General features: G+C 40.6%; 2 protein-coding genes across 9 annotated transcripts in view; one reads left to right on the plus strand and one right to left on the minus strand.

The window, feature by feature from the left end:
* LOC109890831 (protein phosphatase 1 regulatory subunit 12B) overlaps window positions 1-9,107 on the plus strand; it is a 40,451-nt gene extending 31,344 nt beyond the window's left edge. The window contains exons 5-7 of the mRNA XM_020482885.2: window positions 898-957; window positions 1,129-1,179; window positions 8,441-9,107. Of these exons, the coding sequence (XP_020338474.1) occupies window positions 898-957; window positions 1,129-1,179; window positions 8,441-8,527 (198 nt within the window). The 3' untranslated portion in view covers window positions 8,528-9,107. The remainder of the gene's footprint in view (window positions 1-897; window positions 958-1,128; window positions 1,180-8,440) is intronic.
* A 67-nt stretch (window positions 9,108-9,174) lies between these two features.
* The window catches only part of LOC109890830 (synaptotagmin-2-like), a 72,720-nt gene continuing 57,084 nt past the window's right edge, over window positions 9,175-24,810 (minus strand). For 4 of the 8 annotated variants that reach the window (XM_020482884.2, XM_031824752.1, XM_031824753.1 and 1 more), the window contains 6 exons: window positions 20,997-21,119; window positions 19,717-19,884; window positions 15,254-15,421; window positions 14,911-15,028; window positions 13,761-13,894; window positions 9,175-13,487 (listed from right to left, as the gene is read on the minus strand). In XM_020482884.2, the coding sequence (XP_020338473.1) occupies window positions 13,272-13,487; window positions 13,761-13,894; window positions 14,911-15,028; window positions 15,254-15,421; window positions 19,717-19,884; window positions 20,997-21,119 (927 nt within the window). In that variant the 3' untranslated portion in view covers window positions 9,175-13,271. Of the gene's footprint in view, window positions 13,488-13,760; window positions 13,895-14,910; window positions 15,029-15,253; window positions 15,422-19,716; window positions 19,885-20,996; window positions 21,126-24,810 lie in introns of all 8 variants that reach the window. The other 4 variants (XM_020482881.2, XM_020482882.2, XM_020482883.2 and 1 more) reach the window with 1 other exon arrangement.

Here is a 24,810-nt window from a genome sequence, read left to right on the forward strand (position 1 = left end):
ACTTTGGCCAATAAGAGGACTGTAAGAAAACTCAATCAGTCACCAAAGACATGGGATAAAAGGTAGGAATTCAGTTGTTGAGGGATGAATATTGCACCATTCCTGTTAGCAATAAGAATATGGTAAATAGTAATACAAAAAATACTATAATAGAAAAGTACTCTTTGTCATGTATGTGGGAACCATGATGGAAACATGTACAGTAGCTAATTTGAAATTCAAGAAAAACACTTTGGGTGATATTGCACTACACACCACCTGAAAACACATTCATTTAAATGTAATTAACTGTACATTTTTGGTCACACAAATTTGACATCAGCCCTCATTTAACAATGCCTACCTACCTATGAAAGCAGAACTAAAGTCATTTATGTTAGGCAAATTGCCCTTCTAATGTGCCATTGCTAATACGATCATCTCTAGGCTTCTCAACCACTAGGTAGAGCTCTAATTTCCAAATGAAACAAAGTTGAACCCCCCCTCCCCCTCCATCATGAGAGTCATCTATCCCTAGAGTGGTCCTATTAGTTTTCTAGGCCAAACCATTCGGACACTACAGACATTAAATTTTTTTGTGAGAGGACCGATTTTCAGGTTCTCATGGTCTAACAAACACCACTGTAGCTCGGCCACCTTCCACTTCAGATTCGGAAGGCCGCCATAGGCGGATGCGGTGGAAGGTGGCCAAGCTACAGCGGTGTTTGATATCTCTAGCTTAAACTGACAGATTTTGATGGGGGTTTTCTTATGTTACTCAGATTGACTCACGGGTGAGTCAATAGACTCCATCTGAAAATGGATATATAGCGTTTTGGAATTAAACTCTTCATATGAGAAATGTTTGCTGTTTTGTTCTCATTGTCACTATTTTAACCATGGACTTTTGTATTGCAGAGAAAGATCACAATGACTGAGAGGTCCAATGAGAGGTCCATGCTTGAGAAAGAAAAACGGGTGAGATCCTCATTTCACAAGATGTTTGCCTATGCACTTTCTGTTTACTTCTCTCTTGTTCTGGTACAACATGTCTATTTGATTATATTTTGTTTTATTAGTTAATGTCATGGTCAGGCTGATAGCCCTGTCATGTTTAGTCTCATTGTGGCTTGTGGCTCTTCTCTGTAGGAAACACGTGTCCTTCAGAAGAAGATATCAGACATGGAAGATGAAGTGAAGGTATCTGTCCAGAATTGATCAATTTCCTCTAGATATGGACCAGCTGCAAAATCCAAATTTGTTATATATTGTACAAATTCATGAAAACAAAAATGTGCTTTTTGGTCTTAATTGAAGGTGAGGGTTAGGCATACGGGTGAGTGGGTTAGGTTTAAAATCAGATTGCATAACTTTGTGGCTGTGCCAGCTAGTGACTACCCTACAGAGCGGACTCCAGTACGAGTCATCCCAAGATGGCGCAAGATGGGGCCGACAGAGATGGTCGCCTCACTTCTAGTCCTTAGGAAACCATGCAGTATTTTTTATTTTTTTTATGTATTATTTCTTACGTTGTTAGAGCAGAAAATCTTAAGTGTTATTACATACAGCCGAGAAGAACTATTGGATATCAAAGCGACGTCAACTTACCAACATTATGACCAGGAATACAACTTTCCCAAAGTGGATCCTTTGTTCGCACCACCACACAGGACATTGGATCTGATTCCAGAGGCCGAACCAAAACAACGACGCCGCAGAAGATGTAGACGGAGCTGCCTCCTGGTCAGACTTTGAAGGCGTGCACACCACTCACCACTTACGAGTATATTTCTTGCCAATGTCCAGTCTCTAGATAACAAGATAGACGAGATTAGGGCAAGGGTTGCTTTCCAGAGAGACATCTGGGATTGTAACATTCTCTGTTTCACAGAAACATGGCTCTCTCGGAATATGTTGTCGGAGTCGGTACAGCCACCGGGATTCTTTATGCGTTGCGTCGATGGAATCTTTCTGGGAAAAAGGGTGGGGGTGTATGCTTCATAATTAACGACTCATGGTGTAATTGTAACAACATACAGGAACTCAAGTCCTTTTTTTTCACCTGACCTACAATTCCTTCATCAAATGCTGACCATATTATCTCCCAAGATAATTCTTGTTGGTTATTGTCACAGCTGTGTATATCCCCCCACAAGCTGATACCACAACCGCCCTCAAGGAACTTCATTGGACTGGAAACCATATGTCTTGAGGTTGCATTTATTGTAGCTGGGAATTTTAACAAAGCAAATTTGAGAACAAGGCTACCCTAAATCCAATCAACATATTGATTGTAACACTCGTGCGGGCAATACACTGGATCACTGCTATTCTAACTTCCGCGATGCATACAAGGCCCTCCCCCACCCTTCTGCAAATATGACCATGACTCCATTTTGCTCCTACCATCCTATAGGCAGAAACTCAAACAGGATGTACCCGTGACTATGCAGTGCTGCTCTGACCAATCGAAATCCACGCTTCAAGAATGTTTTGATCACACAGACTGGGAATTGTTCCGGGCAGCCTCAGAGAATAACATTGATTTATAAGCTGATTCAGTGAGTGAGTTTATAAGGAAGTGCATTAGATAATGTTGTACCCATTGTGACTATTAAACCCTACCCTAACCAGAAACTGTGGATAGATGGCGACATTCGCGCAAAACTGAGAACGCGAACTACCGCATTTTAACCATGGAAAGATGACTGGGAATATGGCAGAATATAAACCGTGTAGTTATACCCTCCAAGGCAATCAAACAAGCAAAATATTGGTATAGGGACAAAGTGGAGTCGCAATTCAAAGGCTCAGGCACGAGACATATGTGGCAGGGTCTACAGGCAATTATGGACTAAAAATAGAGAACCAGCCACGTCACAGACACCGAAGTCTTGCTTCCAGACAATGTAAACACCTTCTTTGCTCTATTTGAGGATAATACAGTGTCACCGACGCAGCCCGCTATCAAGGACTGTGGGCCCCCCCTTCTCTGTGGCCGATGTGAGTATGACATTTAAACGTGTTAACCCTCACAAGGCTGCCGGCCCAGACAGAATCCCTAGCCGCGTCCTCAGAGCATGCACAGACCAGCTGGCTGGTGTGTTTAAAGACATATTCAATCTCTCCCTATCCCAGTCTGCTGTCCCCACATGCTTCAAGATGGCTACCATTGTTCCTGTACCCAAGAAGGCAAACATAACTGAACTAAATTATTATCACCCAGTAGCACTCACTTCTGTCATTATGAAGTGCTTTGGGAGACTAGTCAAGGATCGTATCACTTCCACCTTACCTGCCACCCTATTCCCACTTCAATTTGCACACCGCCCCAATAGGTCCACAGACGATGCAATCGCCTTCACACTGCACACTGCCCTTTCCCATCTGGACAAGAGGAATACCTATGTAATGCTGTTCATTGACTGCAGCTCAGCTTTCAACACCATAGTACCCTCCAAGCTCATCATTAAGCTTGAGAGCCTGGGTCTCAACCCCGCCCTGTGCAATTGTAGGAAACATAATCTCCACTTCTGTGATCCTCAACACTGGGGCCCCACAAGGGTGCATGCTCAGCCCCCTCCTGTACTCCCTGTTCACCCATGACTGCGTGGCCATGCACACCTCCAACTCAGTCATTAAGTTTGCAGATGACACAAAAGTAGTGGGCTTGATTACCAACAATGACGAAACAGCCTACAGGGATGTGTGTGGTGTAAGGAAATCAATCTCACTCAACGTCAACAAAACAAAGGAGATGATCGTGAACTTCAATAAACAGCAGAGGGAGCACACCCCCCATCCACATTAACGGGACAGCAGTGGCGAAGGTGGCAATTTTAAGTTTCTTATCGTACACATCACGGACAAACTGAAATGGTCCACCCACACAGACATTTTGGGTGAAGGAGGCTGAAGAAATGTAGCTTGTCACCTAAAACCCTCACAAACTTTTACATATGCACAATTGAGAGCATCTCATTGGGCTGTATCACCTCCTGGTATGGCAACCACAAGGCTCTCCAGAGGGTGGTGTGGTCTGCACAACGCATCACCAGGGGCAAACTACCTGCACTCCAGGACACCTACAGCACCTGATGTCACAGGAAGGCCTAAAATATCATCAAGGACAGCAACCACCTGAGCCACTGCCTATTTACCCCGCTACCATCCAGAAGGCAAGGTCAGTACAGGTGCATCAAAGCTGGGACAGAGAGACTGAAAAACAGATTCTATCTTAAGGCCATCAAACTGTTCAACAGCTGACACAGAGACGCTGCTGCCTACATACAGCCTCGAAATCATTGGCCACTTTAATAACTGGATCACTAGTCACTTTAATAATGCCACTTTAATAATGTTTACATATCTTGCATTACTCATATCTAGATAGTGTATTTTATACCATCTATTGCATCTTGTCAATGCCAATCTGTCATCTCTCATCCATATATTTATATGTACATATTCTTATTCCATCCCTTTACTTAGATTTGTGTGTATTAGGTAGTTGTGGAATTGTTAGATTACTTGTTTAATATTACTGCACTGTCGGATCTTGAAGCACAAGCATTTCACTACACTCGCATTAACCTGTTGAGTGTAGGGGGCAGTATTTTGATGTTTGGAAGAAAAATGTACCCAAATGAAACTGCCTATTTCTCAGGCCAGAATCTAGAATATGCATATAATTGTCAGATTAGTATAGAAAACACTCTACAGTTTCCAAAACTGTCAAAATATTGTCTGTGAGTATAACAGAACTGATATTGCAGGCGAGAACCTGAGGAAAATCCAACCCGGAAGTGCTGTTTTTCCTGAAAGCTCTCTGTTCCATTGCCTGCCTTCGCTGCATTTAAAGGGATATCAACCAGATTATTTTTCCTATGGCTTCCCCATGGTGTGAACAGTCTTTAGACATAGTTTCAGGCTTTTATTTTGAAAAATGAGCGAGAAAGATCACATCGCGTCATTGGATGGCTGCGTGCCAACAGCGTTTTGCATGCGCAACAGCGTGGAGCAGACATTTTCGCTCTCTCTCTCCTATTGAAGAAGCTACAGTCCCGGTTGAAATATTATCGATTATATACTGTAAAAACAACCTGAGTATGGATTATAATTAATTATAATTATGTCTCTACGAACTTTACGGATTCTATTTGGAATTTTCTTCTGCTCGGTCGTGACCGCTCGAGCCTGTGGATTTCTGAACATAACGTGCCAACCAAATGGAGGTATTTTGGATATAAAAGGACAAAAGGAACATTTATTGTGTAACTGGGAGTCTCGTGAGTGCAAACATCTGAAGATTATCAAAGGTAAGCGATTCATTTTATTGCTTTTCTGACTTTCGTGACCAATCTACTTGGCTGCAAGCTGTTTAATGTTGTCTGCTGAGAGAGATGTCCTTACATAAACGCTTTGTATGCTTTCGCCAAAAAGCTTTTTTGAAATCTGACATACCAGGTGGATTAACTACAAGCTAAGCTGCGTTTTGCTATATTGCACTTGTGATTTCATGAAAATTTAATATTTTTTGTAATTTAATTTGAATTTGGCGTTCTACAATTCAGTGGATTTTGAACGAAAATGATCCAGGTTACAGGATGGGTGCATCAAGAATTAACGTCTCTTAACCACATGTATGTGACCAATAAAATTGGATTAAACTTGGTAAATACCAACCTGCTTGAATTTACCGAATTGATACCGAGAGTTGTTCATTGTTTGACCAATTCAGGGCCCTTTTCTTGCGGCTTATTGCCAGCTCTTGTCTCTCTTGAGAATATTTCCAATAGTCTAAACTGAGCCACAGCAGAGACAGAACATATTCCCAAAACACACTCTCCACAGAGGTCCAGTTAGCACAAAGCTGCCCTGCAGACAAACGGAGAACAAGAACTATCAGGAGATGCTCTGGGATGTGACTTGGTACTATAGTGTTACTGTCTATCAAATGGCTCCCGATTCCCTATAATGCACTCCTTTGTGATATTCTAAGATGACATCGTTTGTCAACCATTATGCCCTGTTGGCTGTGGCTTGTAAGAGTGCTTTGATTTGATATTCATCGAGTGAGCACGCCATTAGTATTTGCCTGCATTCACTACTGCCACAAGCATCTGCAGTGTTCCATACACGAGGGTACAGACAACAACCTCTTATTATCTCTGAATGAGAGCTCTCAATAAAGATTGAACACTGAACTGAATATATAATATCTCTGTGGGCAAACACTGTGGGGCCATACTTGCGAACATAAGCAACCATTTAAATTTAAATGGGTTCTCCAGCTCAAAATGCGTATCAGCCAATGAAAGGCATCGATTTACTTGCATGTGACAGAACGCATAATTTTAGCTGGTCCCATCAGATAACATGGCACAAGTTAGCACATAACATGTCACAAGTTAGCTCTATGCTAACTTTTTCATTAGCCTATGAAAGATCTTAAACTTTATATCCACCAACCAATGGCATTTCTTAAAATAGGTCAACCATGGCCACTAAGAGAGAATTTAAACCTACAAATTCAAGGTTTACTTGTTACATTGGTCTGTGACAAAATGTAATGTGCCAATATTGAACTGATGCATCCTTGACTAGGCTACAAGTGATAGACAACATTTTCACACATGACAAATTCCCACGTTTTTGTTGATCAATTTCACACATAAATGAGGTCCTTACAATGTGTACGTTTATTGTACATAATTAAATCCATAAGGCTCTTCAAGTTTTTTTAAATCAAATAGTAGCCATATCATTGTCATCATCGCTTCTCTGTGGTACATACTGCTAAAGCGGTTGACTTCGATAGTGCAATCGATAGTGCACTTTAACCGTGGGTTTGATCCCCTCCCTCACTTTTTGGTTGAGGAAAACACTGTTCACTGCCAGTCCTTATGCTCAATTCAAAACGCATGTGACGAAGTGGATGATTATAACAATGCATAGCGTTTAGCCTGCATGTAAGTGTACCCTACAAAACAATATCATAATGACAGCCAACTGTCTTCCAACATTAAGACTATTGATTTTGAGTCCTGCAAACATCTTTAAAATAACTACAATACTGCCATCTGTGGGATGATAACGAGAGTGCACATTACCTGATGTACACTTTGTAATGTTCATGTTTTTTTTTGCGTAAAATATCGCATATATGCTGAAGTAGATTATTAAAAATGCCTTAATTTAGGTGTACACATCCATGTAATATAGCCTATTCAATGTGATTATTAGACAACAGCAGTGTGTTAGTGTGCAAGGCTGAAGAAAGAGGTAGCTCCTTTATTAAGTTTATTCATAATCTTCATTTTCAAGCTGTTGGCTCTAGGCATCCCTTTTCAACACACTAACAGTGCTTGGCTTGGGCAGGAGCTCACCAGAACTGAGTACCGGCACCACAAATTTGTGCAGTTCCTGCACCTAAATATAAAGAGTACCGGCACACAAAAGAAATACCGGCACTTATTTTAGTCCGAGTCAAGAAATCCACACTAACATAATGGATGGAAATAAACATTTCAGAGGGGCGAGTGGACTCATCCGAGATTCGAATCCTTCCACCATCTGCGACAATTACGTGGACTAGGCACTTTACACAGAGAGTAATTTGACCAGTAGGTCAAATACATGTGATAGTTGCTTTGATTATCAGAACATTATTGTGGACTTAGGTATGTTAAGGAACATGTCCAACTACTTCAATTATTTTAATTGGCTGATGCACTTGTGCCAGGACATAATCAGTGCCACCTGTTGAAGTTAGCATGGGGCTAATGTGTGGGACAAGCTACAATTGAGAATTTGTCACAATAAATCAAATCAAACTTCATTTGTCACATGCGCCGAATACAAGAAGTGTAGACCTTACTGTGAAATGCTTACTTTACAAGCCCTTAAACAACAGTGCAGTTCAAAAAGAGTTAAGAAATGATTTACCAAATAAACTAAAGCAAAAAATAATAAAAAGTAACATAATAACGAGGCTATATTTATTTCACCTTTATTTAACCAGGTAGGCAAGTTGAGAACAAGTTCTCATTTACAATTGCGACCTGGCCAACATAGCAGTACCGAGTCAGTGTGCAGGGGTACAGGGTAAGTTGAGGAAATTTGTTCATGTAGGTAGTGGTCAAAATCAACGATTTTAATTGGCTAATACACATTTTGAGCTGGAGAACCCATTTAATTAAATGGTTGCTCATGTTTTCAAGTTTGGCCCCAGTTGACTCAGAGGAGAGAGGGGTGATGAATGTGTCAGTATTGTCATTTGTTCTGTATATCACACTTGGACTATAGTTTTTTTTTTGTAAATCAGCTTGAATTGGTATACTTTCAACTTTTAGCTTTCCCTTTAACAAACAGTACAGCACGTAGATGTTATGTTTCAGTAACCCCTTCCCTAACCCTTCTCTGTTTGCTCTGTTTGCTTGTTGTCTGCTGTCCTCCACAGATCCAGACAGAGCTGCAGAATGAGAACCAGAGACTGAAGGACGAGAACGGAGCCTTAATCCGGGTCATCAGTAAACTGTCCAAGTGAGAGGAAGAGGATGATCCAAGAATTATTTCCAATTTTTACCCCAACTACACCATCACCAACCACCAACCACCACTACATTCAAATCATGACAGGAATGACAGATGGGTGCCAACTTTAAATACTTTTTTGATGCCCCTTTCACTTTTTTCCTCTGTTGATGGTTGTATTGTACACACATAGTTCACACACAGTTAGCATATTAGCATATTTAAAAAAAAAATGTATTTATGGATTGTTATAATGCATACTCTTATCGTCACAGCACATTATACTGTACGAATGTCTACGAAGGTTTAATCTATGAACTGGTGTAACAGTTGGTATATTGTGATGTTCTATGTAACTAAGTTACATTTCATGTTTATTTTCAAACTGCACCACCTGAAAAGTCTCCTGAGCCTTGTATAAATGATTTATAATCCTTTTCGAAGCTGCAATCCAATGCAATCTCTTATATTCACTGTCATCAAATGGTCATGTGTGGTAATGCATCTTACCGCAGAGGCCTACAGTATGTATGCATGATCGACAACCAGGGTTGGTACACATTTGTAAGCACTAATAAAGCAGGTAAAGATTATATGGAGAGGTGAATTTGAAAATGTAATACAAAGACTATGTTGTTTACAAACGACGCAAGACGAGCATACTTAAAAGACCTTTATTTCCTATGATAACATATAGATACGTCTGTGGAGACATTCCATGTTTTGGTTCCCTTGAGGTTCTTAATAATATCACATTGACTGATATATTGATACAAGAGCTGGAGGATATGTAGTCTTTTTGCTGGACAACAACATGTTTGTTGGTAGGGAAATAAATCATGCAATCCACAAAAGGCACAACTACTGACACACACACACACACATACGCACACCTCTACAACGAGACAAAAAAAACAATCACGTTCAAGCATTTCCCTTGTCCATGTTGTTGAATAGTATAGAAGGAGAGGAGGGAGTGAGGAGGAGAGGCAGAGGGGAACAGTTCTTTGGAAGTCGTGAAGCATGGTGGCCATGGAGGATCAAAACGCTATGCATAAAGAGAAACCCTATTTCTTTTTTTTTTAAGCAGCAAGTTTGGCAGTATTGCATTGCGAATGTAGCTCTGCACTGTTTGGGTCCGCCCCATACTCAAAAGAGTTCCATAGACCCAGGAAGACAGGGATTTTGTTGCCTGCATTGCAGTAATTTGAAAAACCCACTCAGTTTCTGTTGTTCACTGAGAAAATGTTAGAAGAACACAGGCGCTATTGGTCCTATTGCAAATACAACTTTTAAAAATGGACAGAATAATGGTCTATAAAACAATCATAATCAACCCAAGCATACTCAATAGGAGGGATCCGGAAAACATGTGAGGAAGTAACAGTATTCATTCATCACCACAATTAAACTCATAATTTGAGTAATAACTGCATAACTGGAATGGAGGTTATACTGTATGGGTTTTATGGGTTAAATAAATCAGATGTATACTTGCAATCGGTGTATTAAGAGCATGGAGAAATGTACGTAATTTTGCAATCGAGTAACATTTCACTATTTTGGCTCTTTATGCTAACATAAAACATTGTTTTGCATTCCATGTGCAAATTATACGACTGACTGAAGATTCATTTAAACTTTTTCCGAACATAGATATGTATTTGATCATCCCAAAGAGCCAAGCAGTCATTGGATTTAATACATGCCGAGGCATGTATATCTTACAATATTAACTCAAAGTCATGCCAACAATGTTGGTAAACATAACCACTATTATCATGTTCAGTACCTATATATAAGCAAAACACATATTATATAATGTGTGGTGAAAATCCAACAGAGCTGGCACAGGTGATTATATAGAGGAACAAATCTAATATAATTCACATATAAATATACTTATTCGGTAGATCATTTTTAAGCTATTGTGTCATAGGAAAGTGGTAAAGTCTGAACCAGCTACTCTGTTAATATCTCTATACGTTTTTTTATATGAGTAGCAATATACCTTTGCTCAGAGTATAGATACCTAAGAGGTGTTTTAGGCTTGGTTACTAACCTCACAGATGAGCTCTAATGTTTCAGTGCTCAAGTTGTATGGCTTTTCTTCTTATTTTGATCAACATACTAAAAAAAGACACATTTAACTGTTATACTAAGCATTGAATGACAGCAAGCAGAGGTCTACTCAGGGTACAAATATATAAGAGGTGTTGAAAGAGGGCTACAAGTCCATGCTTTGACTTCTATGCGGTGAGTTATGAACCTGTCACTAAACAGTCTAAGGAAGGTCTAGTACTTGGACTTACATTTGTGTAGTACTGTCATGTGACTTAGTAATGGGCCAATACTGGCCAACCCAACAGATACAAATTATGTTTGATAAGGCAGTTACTACAACCTCTGGCAGGATAAATGAAGGAAACACTTATGGTACATATAATTACAAAGCAAGAGAGCTAGTGAATGTTGTCCTTTTGCAATAAATACACAATGAATCATGGCCATCAAAGACCATGCACACATACAAGTGAATGCAGGACATGTTAGTAATATTGCATTTGTACTTGTAGTATATAGTAAAATATTTAGGGTTGACCACAGTACACAGATTGAAAGGATTATACAATTAACACATACTAAAAACAAGCATGCAACATTTTTGGTCTGCTAAATGAATACCCACACAGTAAAAATCAACACTTGAATTCCAGGCAAGAAAATAGCCTCTAAAACCCATAGACTATGCAGACATACGTTGAGTCCCATAGCCTTTAGGGAAAATACATCAAATGTGCAGTCAATGCATATTTTCTCTCCGTTTTATTATCAAAATGACATTGGACACAAACACAATATAGTTATGATTCCTCTTTAAAACATGCTGATATTTACAACATTGTATCGATGCATGCTGTATTAACACATTTGCTCAATGCATAATATTTACAGAAGGAAGAGAGAGGGGGGGAGGCAAAACTACAATGGACTAATTAGCATCCTAACGTTCACCCTCCTTTCAGTTTGATCAGCTTATATACAGTGGCCTCTTGGACATCAAAATCATAGGATGTCTGAACGAACAACGCCCTTGGGAAAAACAGGTTTGAATAAACAGCAGACAATACACAATGTTTCAGCAGTTTGGCACCAAACAGTAAGGGTTACATACTAAGCAGGTTGCTGATGAGTGTGTGGTGCAAAAGCCAAAGGCCAATTGACATGAAGATTTGCACAAGGCATAAATCATGCTTACTTTACTCTCGTTTGTTTCATGCAAAAGCTACATTTGTATGTACCGGTTGCTTGACGAGTACCTTTTCATCATTACAAATTGAGCATCCAAAAAATGGAATGAATACCCACGCCGCTAGAGTCATCCTCTGCGGAGAGAAATGGACGCCGGGCCTTCATGCAAACACACATTTCAACTGAGAAAACATCCCCTCCAGTATGTTTGTATCAGTCATTTCAGAGATGCACCGTGATTTACAATTCACAGGCAGCGGCTGTAACAAGCAGATGGTCCCATTTTATAACATATGCCCCTTTCATCTTGATAGCACTAATGCCAAAAATGAATTCACAACAGTGTACAGGGTGTAATGTTGTTTTACTAGAATATGATTCATCATTTTTTCTTTATTTTCTTGAACATAAATCCTCAACAATTTGTATCTTTGACTTAAATTAGTAAAGGGTCAAATGTGTTTTCAACGACAGAGATAAATAATTTCTTCATTTTTACCTTGGGCATGGATAAGTAAACACGTTTACATCCAAGTGGTCAAAAAAAGGTCTGCAACACATTGGCAGTTTTCTTGGACTGTGTCATTATGACTTTTGCCAGGTATACAGTTTACCTCAGTGCACATTAAGTTGAGAGCCTAGTGTACTTCACCAAACTGTTTAATGAAAAAAGGCACCCATGAACTCCTCCCAGACTGTGTATCACTCGGAAAGCCATAACTGCATAGAAATGATGTTTGATTAATAATCATTAACTGCAATGTCAAATGTCATTTTTTGCCACAATATGGCTCTCTCATATGTATGGGAATACATATAATAATAATAATAATAATAATAATAATAATAATAATAAAATTGGAATAACAAAAAAAACATTGCATTGTCAAGTTCTGTTAAAATGACATTCTGGAATGAATTGCTGCCATTGTATTAACTGTATACCATCTCACCTAAACCCTTTACATAAGAAGATTTCAAACGGTTCAGTATGAGACATTTACTCATTCTACTGCAAGATATGGCACACTTATGGTTTGAGAACAAGATATATGCTATTAGGAATCGGTTTGGCATGGTTTATGCAGAGCAGTGAGAGCATAAGTAAAGCATGCATAATGTTCGATCAACTAAATGAAGAAGCTATAACCATCCCTTTCATTGAGCCATTCTCTAAGCATTCATTATCAGCATCTAAGCATCTGGTGCTAAAAAGCATGCTGAAATGAAACACAGATCCATTTATCAACCAATCAATCGTTCAATCTCCCTCTTCTCACAATACACTAAATATGTGAAATGCTATGATGTTGAAAAAGTGTTGTTTATGTTCTTCAATTTAACTATGAATAAGCTGATATTCTAGATGTTTCTTTTTTTTGTTCAGTGTTTCAAGTAGACATGACAGAATCATGTGCAAGTCATGAGTTTCATGCAGTGTAGGAGGGTTGGGGAGGGAGGGTTTCTGAGTTGGGTTAGTTGGTAATCAAATTGGCCAAATTAAGTTACTTTTTTGCATTTAAACCTGCCAGCGCCGCATCTATATCCTCCTCCTGTTGTAGTGGATGCCACTGGGCAATGGGACGCCTGGGGTTAGAGAGCATGTCAGACCAATGCTTCAGACCAGGGCCCGTCGCCTTGCTTCCCACAAATATCTTCCCAATGGCGTCATTCTTGCCAATCTTGTCATAATCAAACACTGTCACCACCACCAAGATTTTCTGAGGAAAGAGAGAGAAAAAAAGAGGAAAGAGAAGAAAAATATGTTTATAGTAGATTGTGCACTCACTTAATCAAGTAACCATTCATATGCAAGCCTCATACAGTCGGTATTCAACCACTAGGTCTTAAAATAGGGCTTAAGATTTTCTTTCAAAATTGAATTGCTGTAAATGTGGTTGTAGGCCTACAGTTAAAAAAAATAACACCACTTCAACTAACTGTATGAAAAAATATAAATCCTTTGCTCGTCAAATATGTAAAGCGTTCTATACCTGCATCATGTCCATTGGGATCTCAAAGCTGAAGGACTCGTTGTAGTACGGATTCAGAGTGTTCTTCTTCACCGTGGTCTTCTTCTTCTTCAGTTTCTTGCCGCCCTGCAGCAACGCGATCTTCACGTAGGGATCTGCAAAAAAGACCAACAGATATTTAAGCACTCATTTCATGTTTCATTGCATTGCTTCGGTAGAGCAAAATTGTGAGGTGATATGAGTTGCTTGCTAATTAGAAAAATAACTCAGAGAGCTCATTAATGTAACACACAGTAATGCAATGTCTGCAAATAAATCAGAGGCCCTGCATCACTGAGATGTTTAATTAATGGCAGATTGGCATGCCTGCTCGATTGGAAATGATCTATTGTTATGTCCAGTGGTTTGCCCTACCAGACAGTCCACTCACAAGCTTGTTTTTAACAGCAGACACACTAGACATTTTTGTTCCCCAAATAGTACCAAAATAGGGTTATTTGAATGGTGACCCTTTTTGGGGCTTTGTAGACTACTTTCTTGAAGGTACTATGTAGAACCGCCTATTAAAGGTTCTATAAAGAATCAGTTCTATCATGAGACGGTTTCGAATAGCATAATAAACATTTCACCTCTGTAACAGTTATCTACAGGTAATTAGTATATGATATGCATGATGATGATCTGTTTTTAAAATTGTTATGCTACCGTGTTGTAGTATGGGGTTGATCATGCTGAGTTACTCTCACCTGGGAGTTGTATCAACCTGACTCAAACCATGTCAAATGATGAAGTTAGTCCAAAAATATAAACTCGAATATACTTGCAGACCCTTCTCACTGACGGTATCGGACTAGCCACCTCAACAGAACCCATGAACATAAACACACAGACACAATACAGGTAGAATAAAACAACAAAATAATAGGTACCACACAGTAAGTGAAATAATGCAACACAAAGAACAGGAATTCATAATTACCCAGAACCATCTAGTGAAGGACAGCTTCAACATTGTAAAGATCAATTTGGAAGGGAAGGGTTCGACACAGAGAAAGGTTCTTTGAGAAGACATGGTTCTTACAGAGAACCATCACTCACTGCAAAGAACCTCTCAAGAACCCTTTAAGAATCTCAAGAGTAAACTGTACGTCCAGTGGAAGTCTTAACGTACCAGACAGTCCACCCACGTCCATCTTCTTGAGGTTCTTTGCCTCCAGGATACAGACAGTGAGTTTGCCAGCGGTGGGCACGTAACGGAGAGAGATACAGATGTCTCCCAGCTTCTCAGGCTGCATGGAGATTAAGGACAGAGAGAGGGCAAGCACAGAGAGAACAACGACACAGAGAGGGAAAGACAGACAAAAAGATATGAAACAATTGTCCGAGTTTGGCTGTTGTTACTTCTGATGGGGCAACACTCCCGTCCAACGATTACCTTAGTTCAATCAATTGAAAGATAAATCAACTCATAAATTATAAATAGCGTAAATAGATTGTTTCTTTTCAGCTCATACCTCCTCTTTGTCTGCACTCTCCAAATCCTTCCATTCTTCGATGGGCTGTCCCAGGTCAATGGTGTTCATCGGGATCTTCACCTCTCCAATGATGTCATGCTTGGAGAATCGGTCGTAGTCAAAGACTGACATCACCAGGGTTTTCCCACCGAGCTCATCATACGGTAACTGATGAAGGAACACATCAACGACAACAACAACACCACAACACAACAACACAGCTTAATTATTAAGTCTGAATGTAAAACCACATGTCCCTCTTTGTAAATGTCCACACTTTATGTCTCACTATGTCCACACTCACAGTATGTGCTGTCAATAAAACATTATTATTATGATTACAATTTTAAGTAAACATAAACATATATTATTTGGTGCCATGGGCTGCTGGCAAGACATTGATTGCCGATACATTAGTAAGACAGAACAATGGCAGCCAACATACACAGAGTTGTACAACACAGAATAGGAAAGGCAGAAAATGGGTTAGGCTGGATTATAATGTGTAGCTTTGTTTTTACTTGGAAAACATCTAAGGAGAGATCATTTATTCAGCTCTAAAGCATTAAAGCATAATTATAGTATACCATATGGGATCTGTCGATTCTATCCAGCCCTTGCAGACCAGGAGTATAATACATTTTAGCATGTTTAGACATTCCCTTTCCTGTGGTAAATTGTCTCAATGACAAATATAAATAAAAATATATTCTTAAGAGGTTTTTGGGGTCAAGTCTTATTTGAGTTGCGAATTGCTCTTTCATTCCAATTCAATTATTCAATTTGAATTCAATTACAATTGGCCACACCACACAGCATTTGAATTGAAATCGAAGTAAAGGAAGTAGAGCTTTATTCAATGAAACTCATGTGGCATATTTATTCTACACATAGCCATAGAAATGCTTATTTTGACATCATGTCTGGTTACCAATACCATATAGCATAAGGTTTAAAATCTCCTAAAACAATTTAAAATAAACAGTGGTCTGGAAATATTATAAGATCATGTTGTGGGCTGTCTATAATGATTCATAATTCCCTTAATGTCTTTAAATAGCAGGAAAAAATATATGCATTTCCCAGAATGCCAATGCATCAAACACTGCAGTATAGAAGGGAACAATCTAACATCTGGGTCATTTCACCAATTTGGTGCCTTTTGAGAAGTGTAATTTGGTCCCCAAAAACATTTGATTTTATTTAACATTCTGTCATAAAGAGCATAAAGAGCACAGATTCAATGTAATACAAAAATGCTACAGTAAGAGAATAGTAAGTGACAAATAAAGTAACAGGGTTGACTGTGACAGGGTTGACTGTAACAGTGTTGACGATTTCATCTTAAATAGTGTCACGCCCTGGTCGAAATATATTGTGTTTATCTTCATTTATTTGGTCAGGCCAGGGTGTGGCATGGGCTTTTGTATGTGGTGTGTTGGTATTGGAATTGTAGCTTAGTGGGGTGTTCTAGTTAAGTCTATGGCTGTCTGAAGTGGTTCTCAATCAGAGGCTGGTGTTTATCGTTGTCTCTGATTGGGAACCATATTTAGGCAGCCATATTCTTTGAGTGTTTCGTGGGTGATTGTCCTTAGTGTCCTGATGTCCTTGTTCTGTGTTAGTTTACACAAGTATAGGCTGTTTCGGTTTTCGTTACGTTTATTGTTTTGTAGTGTTTGTGTTTAGTGTGTTTTTTCATTAAACATGAATTGTAATCTACACGCCGCATTTTGGTCCGACTCTCCTTCCCACCTAGAAAACCGTTACAAATAGGCCATAAATCCCCTTGTGACGTGGAATGGGAGCTTGTTGTGTGCAACGGGGAGGGGCAATTGAATGCAAGCTTATATTTGTATTTATTTATTTTTAAAACATTGCTAGCCTGTCTATCTATGGGTAACAGGTTTGACGTGTTATGCTCGACCCGCTCATTTTTCCAGCACAAAACATTAGAAAAGGACTAGTAGCTGTCTATTTACCACCACAAACCGATGCTGGCACTAAGACCGCACTCAAACAGCTGTATAAGGCCATAAGCAAACAAGAAAATTCTCATCCAGATGCGGCGCTCCAAGTGGCTGGGGACTTAAATGCAGGGAAACTTAAATCTGTGCAACCAAAAAATTACTCTTGAACACCTTTACTCCACACACAGAGACGTGAACAAAGCTCTCCCTCGCCCTCCATTTGGCAAATCTAACTATAACTCCATCCTCCTGATTCCTGCTTACAAGTAAAAACAAAAGCAGGAAGTACCAGTGACTCGCTCAATACAGAAGTGGTCAGATGACGCAGATGCTAAGCTACATGACTGTTTTGATAGCACAGACTGGAATATGTTCTGGGATTCTTCCGATGGCATTCATGAGTATACAACATCAGCCACTGGCTTCATCAATAAGTGCATTGACGACGTCGTCCCCACAATGACCGTACGTACATACCCAACCAGAAGCCAACATCCGCAATGAGCTAAAGGCTAGAGCTGCCACTTTCAAGGAGCGGGATCCTAACCCAGAAGCTTATAAGAAATCCCGATATGCCCTCCGACGAACCATCAAACAGGCAAAGGGTCAATACAGAACGAAGATTCAATCATACTACACCGGCTCCGACGCTCGTCGGATGTGGCAGGGCTTGCAAACTATTACAGACTATAAAAGGTATTCACCATAGTGCCCTCAATGCTCATCACTAAGCCAAGGACCCTGGGACTAAACACCTCCCTCGGCAACTGGATCCTGACGGGTCGCCCCCAGGTGGTAAGGGTAGGTAACAACACATCTGCCATGCTGATCCTCAACATGGGGGCACCTCAGGGTTTCACGCTGAATCCCCTCCTGTACTCCCTTTTCACCCATGACTGCATGGCCAAGCACGACTCCAACACCATCATTAAGTTTGCCGACAACACAACAGTGGTAGGCCTGATCACCGACAACCATGAGACAGCCTATAGGGAGGAGGTCAGAGACCTGGCAGTGTGGTGCCAGGATAACAACCTCTCCCTCAACGTCATCAAGACAAAGGAGATGTACATGGACTACAGGAAAAGGAGGGATGAGCATGCTCCCATCTCTGGAGATTGAAAAGATTTGGCATGGGTCCTCAGACCCTCAAAAATCTCAACAGCTGCACCATCGAGAGCATTGCATTACCGCCTGGTATGGCAACTGCTTGGCTTCTGACCGCAACCCACTACAGAGGGTAGTGCATACAGCCCAGTACATCACTACCATCCAGGACCTCTGTACCAGGCAGTGTCAATGGAAGGCCCTAAAAATTTCAAAAGACTCCAGCCAGCCAAGTCATAGACTGTTCTCTCTGCTAACTCACGAAAAGCAGTACCGGAGTGCCAAGTCCATGTCCAAAAGGCTTCTTAACAGCTTCCACCCCCAAGCCGTAAGACTCCTGAACAGCTAATCAAATGGCTACCCAGACTATTTGCATTGACACTCCCCCCATTTTTACGCCACTGCTACTCTCTGTTTATTATCTATGCATAGTCACTTAACCTCTATCTACATGTACATATTACCTCAATTACCTATACTAACCTGTGCCCCCGCACATTGACTCTGTACCGGTACCCCCTGTATATAGCCTTGTTACTGTTATTTTATTGTTGCTATTTAATTATATTTATTTTTTATTTTCTTATTTTTTATTTATTACTTCAATTCATTTTAGTAAATACTTCACACCTATTTTTTTTAAACTGCATTGTAAGGTTAAGGGCTTGTAAGCATTTCACTGTAAGGTCTGTTGTATTCGGTGCATGTGGCAAATACAATTTGATTTGATTTCTAGTGTTTTGTACACTCAGTGTACTTACTTTAAATCAAATGTAACTCTCCTTCCTGTGGGGTGTGGTCAATACAAATTCAATTTATATTCATTGTTTGAATTGAATTATATTCCCGAAATTCCAAATAAACCCCAACCCTGATTCTATAGGCATGCTTAGGACGTCATATATTGTAAATTCTCTTAACTCTTCATGGTCTCTAGTCAACCTAGGTCTAATATTACCAATTTGTGTCTTTTGTTTCTAGGTCTCTACATGATGGTTATGCTAAGAGAATAGACAGTGGTGGTAAGATTGCAAACAGTGCTTTCGCCTGACCCTGAGAGTCATGTGAGTCATTAAGTAGTACAGAAAGCTGAAGTTTGTACACAGGCTCGAGGGTACATAGCAGGCAGGCAGACATGGTAGACCAGCACTGCTCTACAATATCATGTGAACACAGCAAGACTTCACAATGAAAAATAAATGTAGGCTTCAAATGGATACCATGTATGTTTACAACACTAAAACTGTTTCATTACATTTAGTTTGAGACTCCGCTGTCCTAGCCTGACAATATCTTATCAGCATTATAGTTTGGCAGGATGATTGATGCCTTTTCCATTCCAACTAACTACTGTACAGTTCTGGTACTGAAACTGTGCTATGGACTTACCTTGAAAACAAATGATTCATTGAAGACAGGGTTCAGGTTTTTCTTTTGAACCTTGGTGTCAAACTTCTTCTTCTTGTCTGGGAGGACATAGACCTTAACGTACGGGTCAGAGGTGCCTCCGCTGTCCATGGATATAAGGTCTGCAGCTTGGAGTATTCCCACTGTGAGCTTTGAGGGGAGGGGCACAGTGGTCAGGTGTCAGAGACAGCACTGAGACAAACCAACAGTATCAGGTGGCAATCTCAACATGTATTCATGTATTTATGTGTGCCGATGTGCTGAGACAAGCCAACAATGTCAAGTCAGGTGAAAAACCTAAATGCGTTCATGTATTAATTTGTGCCAATGCACGCTTCCTGTCACTGCTGCAGAGAAATGCTGCAGTCTTGTTACATAAGCTTGTGGTCTGCAAGCTGACAACCTAAAACTCCAGCAATAATCACCACAGCTCTCTAAGATGACCAAGACTAGATACAAGCTACCCACACGAGAGCTGCCAAATGTATTTGCTGCAATGTCATAAGAAAGTCACAGAATATAATGTTACAGTAGTTTTGCATGTTTGAAAAAAGTGGTGCCAGTGATAAGTGTCATTGATTATGTTTCAGTTGATTGATTCAGTTAGAAAGAAAGGACTTGCTTTAATGTACATTCTCATCTCAAGCCCTGATCCTGTGTCAGTGACTCATAAGGGACTTCCTTGTTTCAGAATGACTCAGCATTTTCTTTCCTCTTGGACGTATGTCACAGTGCCAACGTCCTGCATAGCAGACATACTCACTGTCATACTGACTCTAGCCATTAATTCCCCAAAATGCTGAATATACTAGATACCCTCTCATTCCCAGAACCCTGATCCCGATTCACTACTCTCTTGAATATTTAGTTTAATCAACCATAATTCCAACAATTGCCAGCTGTCACTCCTCAAAAGTGTCGCTGTGCAATTCTGCAGATGTTTTTACATAGCAGCAATTTTTTGCTAAGCTTATATAAGAATCAGCCCTGAATTAATTGGCAACTCTACAGACACTTTAGTTCTCAGAATGGACACTGTATCAAAGTCACTCTCCAAGATCAACAGAGAAAATACAAGTGTGACTTGTACTAAGCCGAGTCATCTAGTGTGACTTGCTTTAACTCATTCACCACCATGATGAAGTCTTACTGATAGACTGACAATGCTACAAATATTGTAATATGATAAAACAGTCTAATGCAGGTTTTTCTGAGCAGTGCCAGCGACGATTAAAAGGGGAACATGTCGGCCACTGACTGACCTTGTTGTCTTGGAAATCATAGTCAAGTGAGTACTGCAGTTTGCCGAGCTTCTCCTCCTCTTTCTCCTCTTCCTCTTTCTCTTCCTCCGTCAGCCCTGTCTCACCTTCGTCATCGTCGTCGTCCTGTTTCTGCAGTGGTGGAACACAGGACACAGGGATAGAGAGATGAGGGGCCAGGGTTAAGTTGTAGCAGCCAGAAGGAGGGCGCCTCCAGCCCACCCACCACAGACAGCATGCCACAGACAGACAAGTGGACCTCCAGGAGGCCTTGTGTTGCGTTGCTTTGCGCTGCATAGCACCAGGGTTTGTTGCATTGACTTGCATTGCGTAGCAACGGGACCTGCTTGTTTTTTGCTCCCGCTTACCTGCTCCTCACCTGGTGGCAAAGTGGAATATACCATCCTGTCTCTAATGCCATCGGGGACTCAGGAATGATATTTGCTAGCTTGAATTCAAAATGTCCTTTGGTGACACAATTGGTTTACCCTGTATTTTACTTCTCAAAAAGACGCTTACCCTGACCTTGACGTCTTTCCCAAAATATCCCAAGGAAATAGCTAACAGAGAATCCCAAAAGCAGAGCCTGCATAATCTTAATTGCTTCCTTATTATTTCATTTATGTGTCACCAAGGAATGTTCCTCTCAAGTCAGGTCACCATTATTCCAGCCAAAGGGTAGCTACAGGATTAGATAAGGGCATAGCCGGCTATGTGGATAATGTAGAAACAGTATTTCAGTTATGGTAACCCTGTTTCTGACATGTTCAAGTTTGCATGACTGTTTCATCTGCAAAACTGTGTTTTTTAAATATTTTTTGTGACAAAGTAATTGGGGTGCAGATGAAACATACGAAGATTGAAGATTGATTGGTCATTCATTTATTACTGTCGTCCTCATGTCCACAAACAGCCTACCATGCCCTTTGTCACATGCATACAGTATATTATTAGTGTTAATCGTGGGTTGCGTTTAAACTATGTTCAAAACTTTCCATAGTGTGGTTGAGTTTGTCATCATAAGCGATGCGTTATTTCAGTCCTTTCAGTTCTCTCTCTCCGGGGTCTATTTAGCAGACCATAGCTTTCTCAGTTACATTCTCAAGCCACCATTACAAAACATGTTAGAAAAGCAAAGAAGCTATGACTTTCATTCCATGAACCCCCCCCCCCCCCCCCCCTCATCATCATCATCACCATCATCATCTGCCCATGGGCCAGAGAGCATCACCGCGATCCTTCCACCTACCGTAAATCAGGGGTCCATCACAGTCAAGAAACACGGTGCACACATAAGACACCGAGCGAGAAGGAGGAGAGCAGAGAGAGGAAGAGGTTTGAAGTTACGACACACCAGAAAACAAACACTGTAGGCAGTCAACAACACAGACAACACTAGGATGATGAAAAAAATGACACACTGATTGTCTGTTTGTAAAGAAAAAGTCCTACTTCCAGGACCATCTTTCACCATGTGGAGACAATTAATTGATTGTTTTAATTAACTGGTGCATTAGGGCCATCTCAACGATATCAGACACATTCAGCCTGGAATTAAGCAGGAGTCCTTTTCCTCCCCCCTGTTTATTCTGCTCTGTCTGAGATGTGGCTCCTCGGGTCCATAGGCACCATATCCATTATCCTTAAGCATTGAGGCCAGCTTACCCTACAGAAGTAGGGTCTTAATTTGATTCTGTAGCAGTCATCCGCTTATTGGAATGCCACGTATGGCACGACTCCATTACTTTCTCTACCCATTACCCACTGATTACCTAGTCCCTTCCCCATAACAAAGTGTGTCATTTTTCAATGTATGTCACAATGAAGTGGGGAAGAGTGGGGTAAGTTGAGCCAAAGGGTTAGTTGAGCCACCCCTTGTTTCTAGGAAACCACACACAAAATGAATCACATGACCACATATTTAGGAAGAGATCATAATTCCATGGAGTCTGTGAAGGAAGAAACCACATGGAATTTTTTTTTATCAATTTAGGTTAAAAAAAAAGTCGAATTACTTTGTTGTTTTCTTGATTCTTGTATCTAAACCAAAGTAGATGTTTTTAAGATTGGTTTGTACATTGGTTGGGGTCTCTATAAGCTACAATATGAGGTCCTAATTCTAGCATGAAATTGCATCCTTGTAGCTGTGTGGGCAATAGTCTAAATGTTTGCCTTGTGGTAAGTTGAGCCAATGGCCATGGGGTAGGCCTAAGTTGAGCCAATGACCACCATACCCCATACAAATTATGATTGCATTTTGCCAGTTGTATGCATTATATGCATAGTATTTTTGCAATGTGTCATGCATATGAACTCAAGATAGAGAATTTTTGTGGTTACAGTCAGAGCAGACATCATCATGTCCCGTGTATGCAAATGTAAAACAAGCAGATGTATTAGCCCCCTTAAAGATTATTGAGAGACCGGGACAAGGAAACTGTTATGTTTACATGAATTCTGATTATTTCCAGGGATACACAACATACTGAAATATATCCATATATTTGATAGAAATAATACTACATTTCCCTAGTAATGCTGAGTGTAAAACATGGCTCAACATACCCCACTCTCCCCTACAGCACACATTTTAAAATGATGGCAACGACAATATCAAGAGAACAGGTAGGATAGGGGGTTATCGACATGTCTCCCTTAAAATGTTGTAAAGTGCTGTTGATGAAAGGTCAAAGGTTTTTACTGATACACCAAGGAATGCTTAATGACCATTTGTTGTTGGTCCAATCGGCATAGATATTGACAGAAACGTTCCTGAGTCCCTCCAACAAAAGAAACAGTTACGTAGTAAATAAAACAGAAAGCTTTACTGGTATGTAGTGTGTAGTTTAGTAGGCTAATAACTCTTGGGAGATACACTACCTGATCAAGAGTATGTGGACACCTGCTCGTCGAACATCTCATTAATATGGAGTTGGTGCCCCCTTTGCTGCTACAACATTCTCCACTCTTCTGGGAAGGCTTTCCACTAGATGTTGGAACATTGCTGCGGGGACTTGCTTCCATTCAGACACGAGCATTAGTGAGGTCGGGCACTGATGTTGGGCAATTAGGCCTGGCTCGCAGCCGGCGTTCCAATTCATCCCAAAGGTGTTCGAAGGGGTTGAGGTCAGGGCTCTGTGCGGGCCAGACAGTCAAGTTCTTCCACACCGATCAAGACAAAATATTTCTGTATGGACCTCGCTTTGTACATGGGGGCATTGTCATTCTGAAACAGGAAAGGGCCTTCCCCAAACTGTTGCCACAAAGTTGAAAGCACAGAATCGTCTAGAACGTCATTGTATGCTATAGCGTTAAGATTTCCCTTCAGTGGAACTAAGGAGTCCGAACCTAGCCCGAACCATGAACAACAGCCCCAGAACATTATTCCTCATCCATCAAACTTTACTGCCAGCACTATGCATAGGGGCAGGTAGTGTTCTCCTGGCATCCGCCAAACCCAGATTCTTCCGTCGGACTGCCAGATGGTGAAGCATGCTTCATCACTCAGAGAACGCGTTTCCACTGCTCCAGAGTCCAATGGCGGTGAGCTTTACACCACTCCAACCGACACTTGGCATTGCGCATGGTGATCTTAGGCTTGTGTGCGTCTGCTATGGAAACACATTTTATGAAGATCCTGACAAACAGTTATTGTGCTGACGTTGCTTCCAGAGGCAGTTTGGAACTTGGCAGTGAGTGTTGCAACCGAGGACAGAGGCGTTACGCGCTTCAGCACTCGGCGACTTGTTCTGTGAGCTTGTGAGCCACTTCGCGGCTGAGCAGTTGTTTCTTCTAGACGTTCCCACTTCACAATAAC

Source organism: Oncorhynchus kisutch, linkage group LG5 (assembly GCF_002021735.2).
Source record: "Oncorhynchus kisutch isolate 150728-3 linkage group LG5, Okis_V2, whole genome shotgun sequence".
Lineage (NCBI taxonomy): Eukaryota > Metazoa > Chordata > Actinopteri > Salmoniformes > Salmonidae > Oncorhynchus > Oncorhynchus kisutch.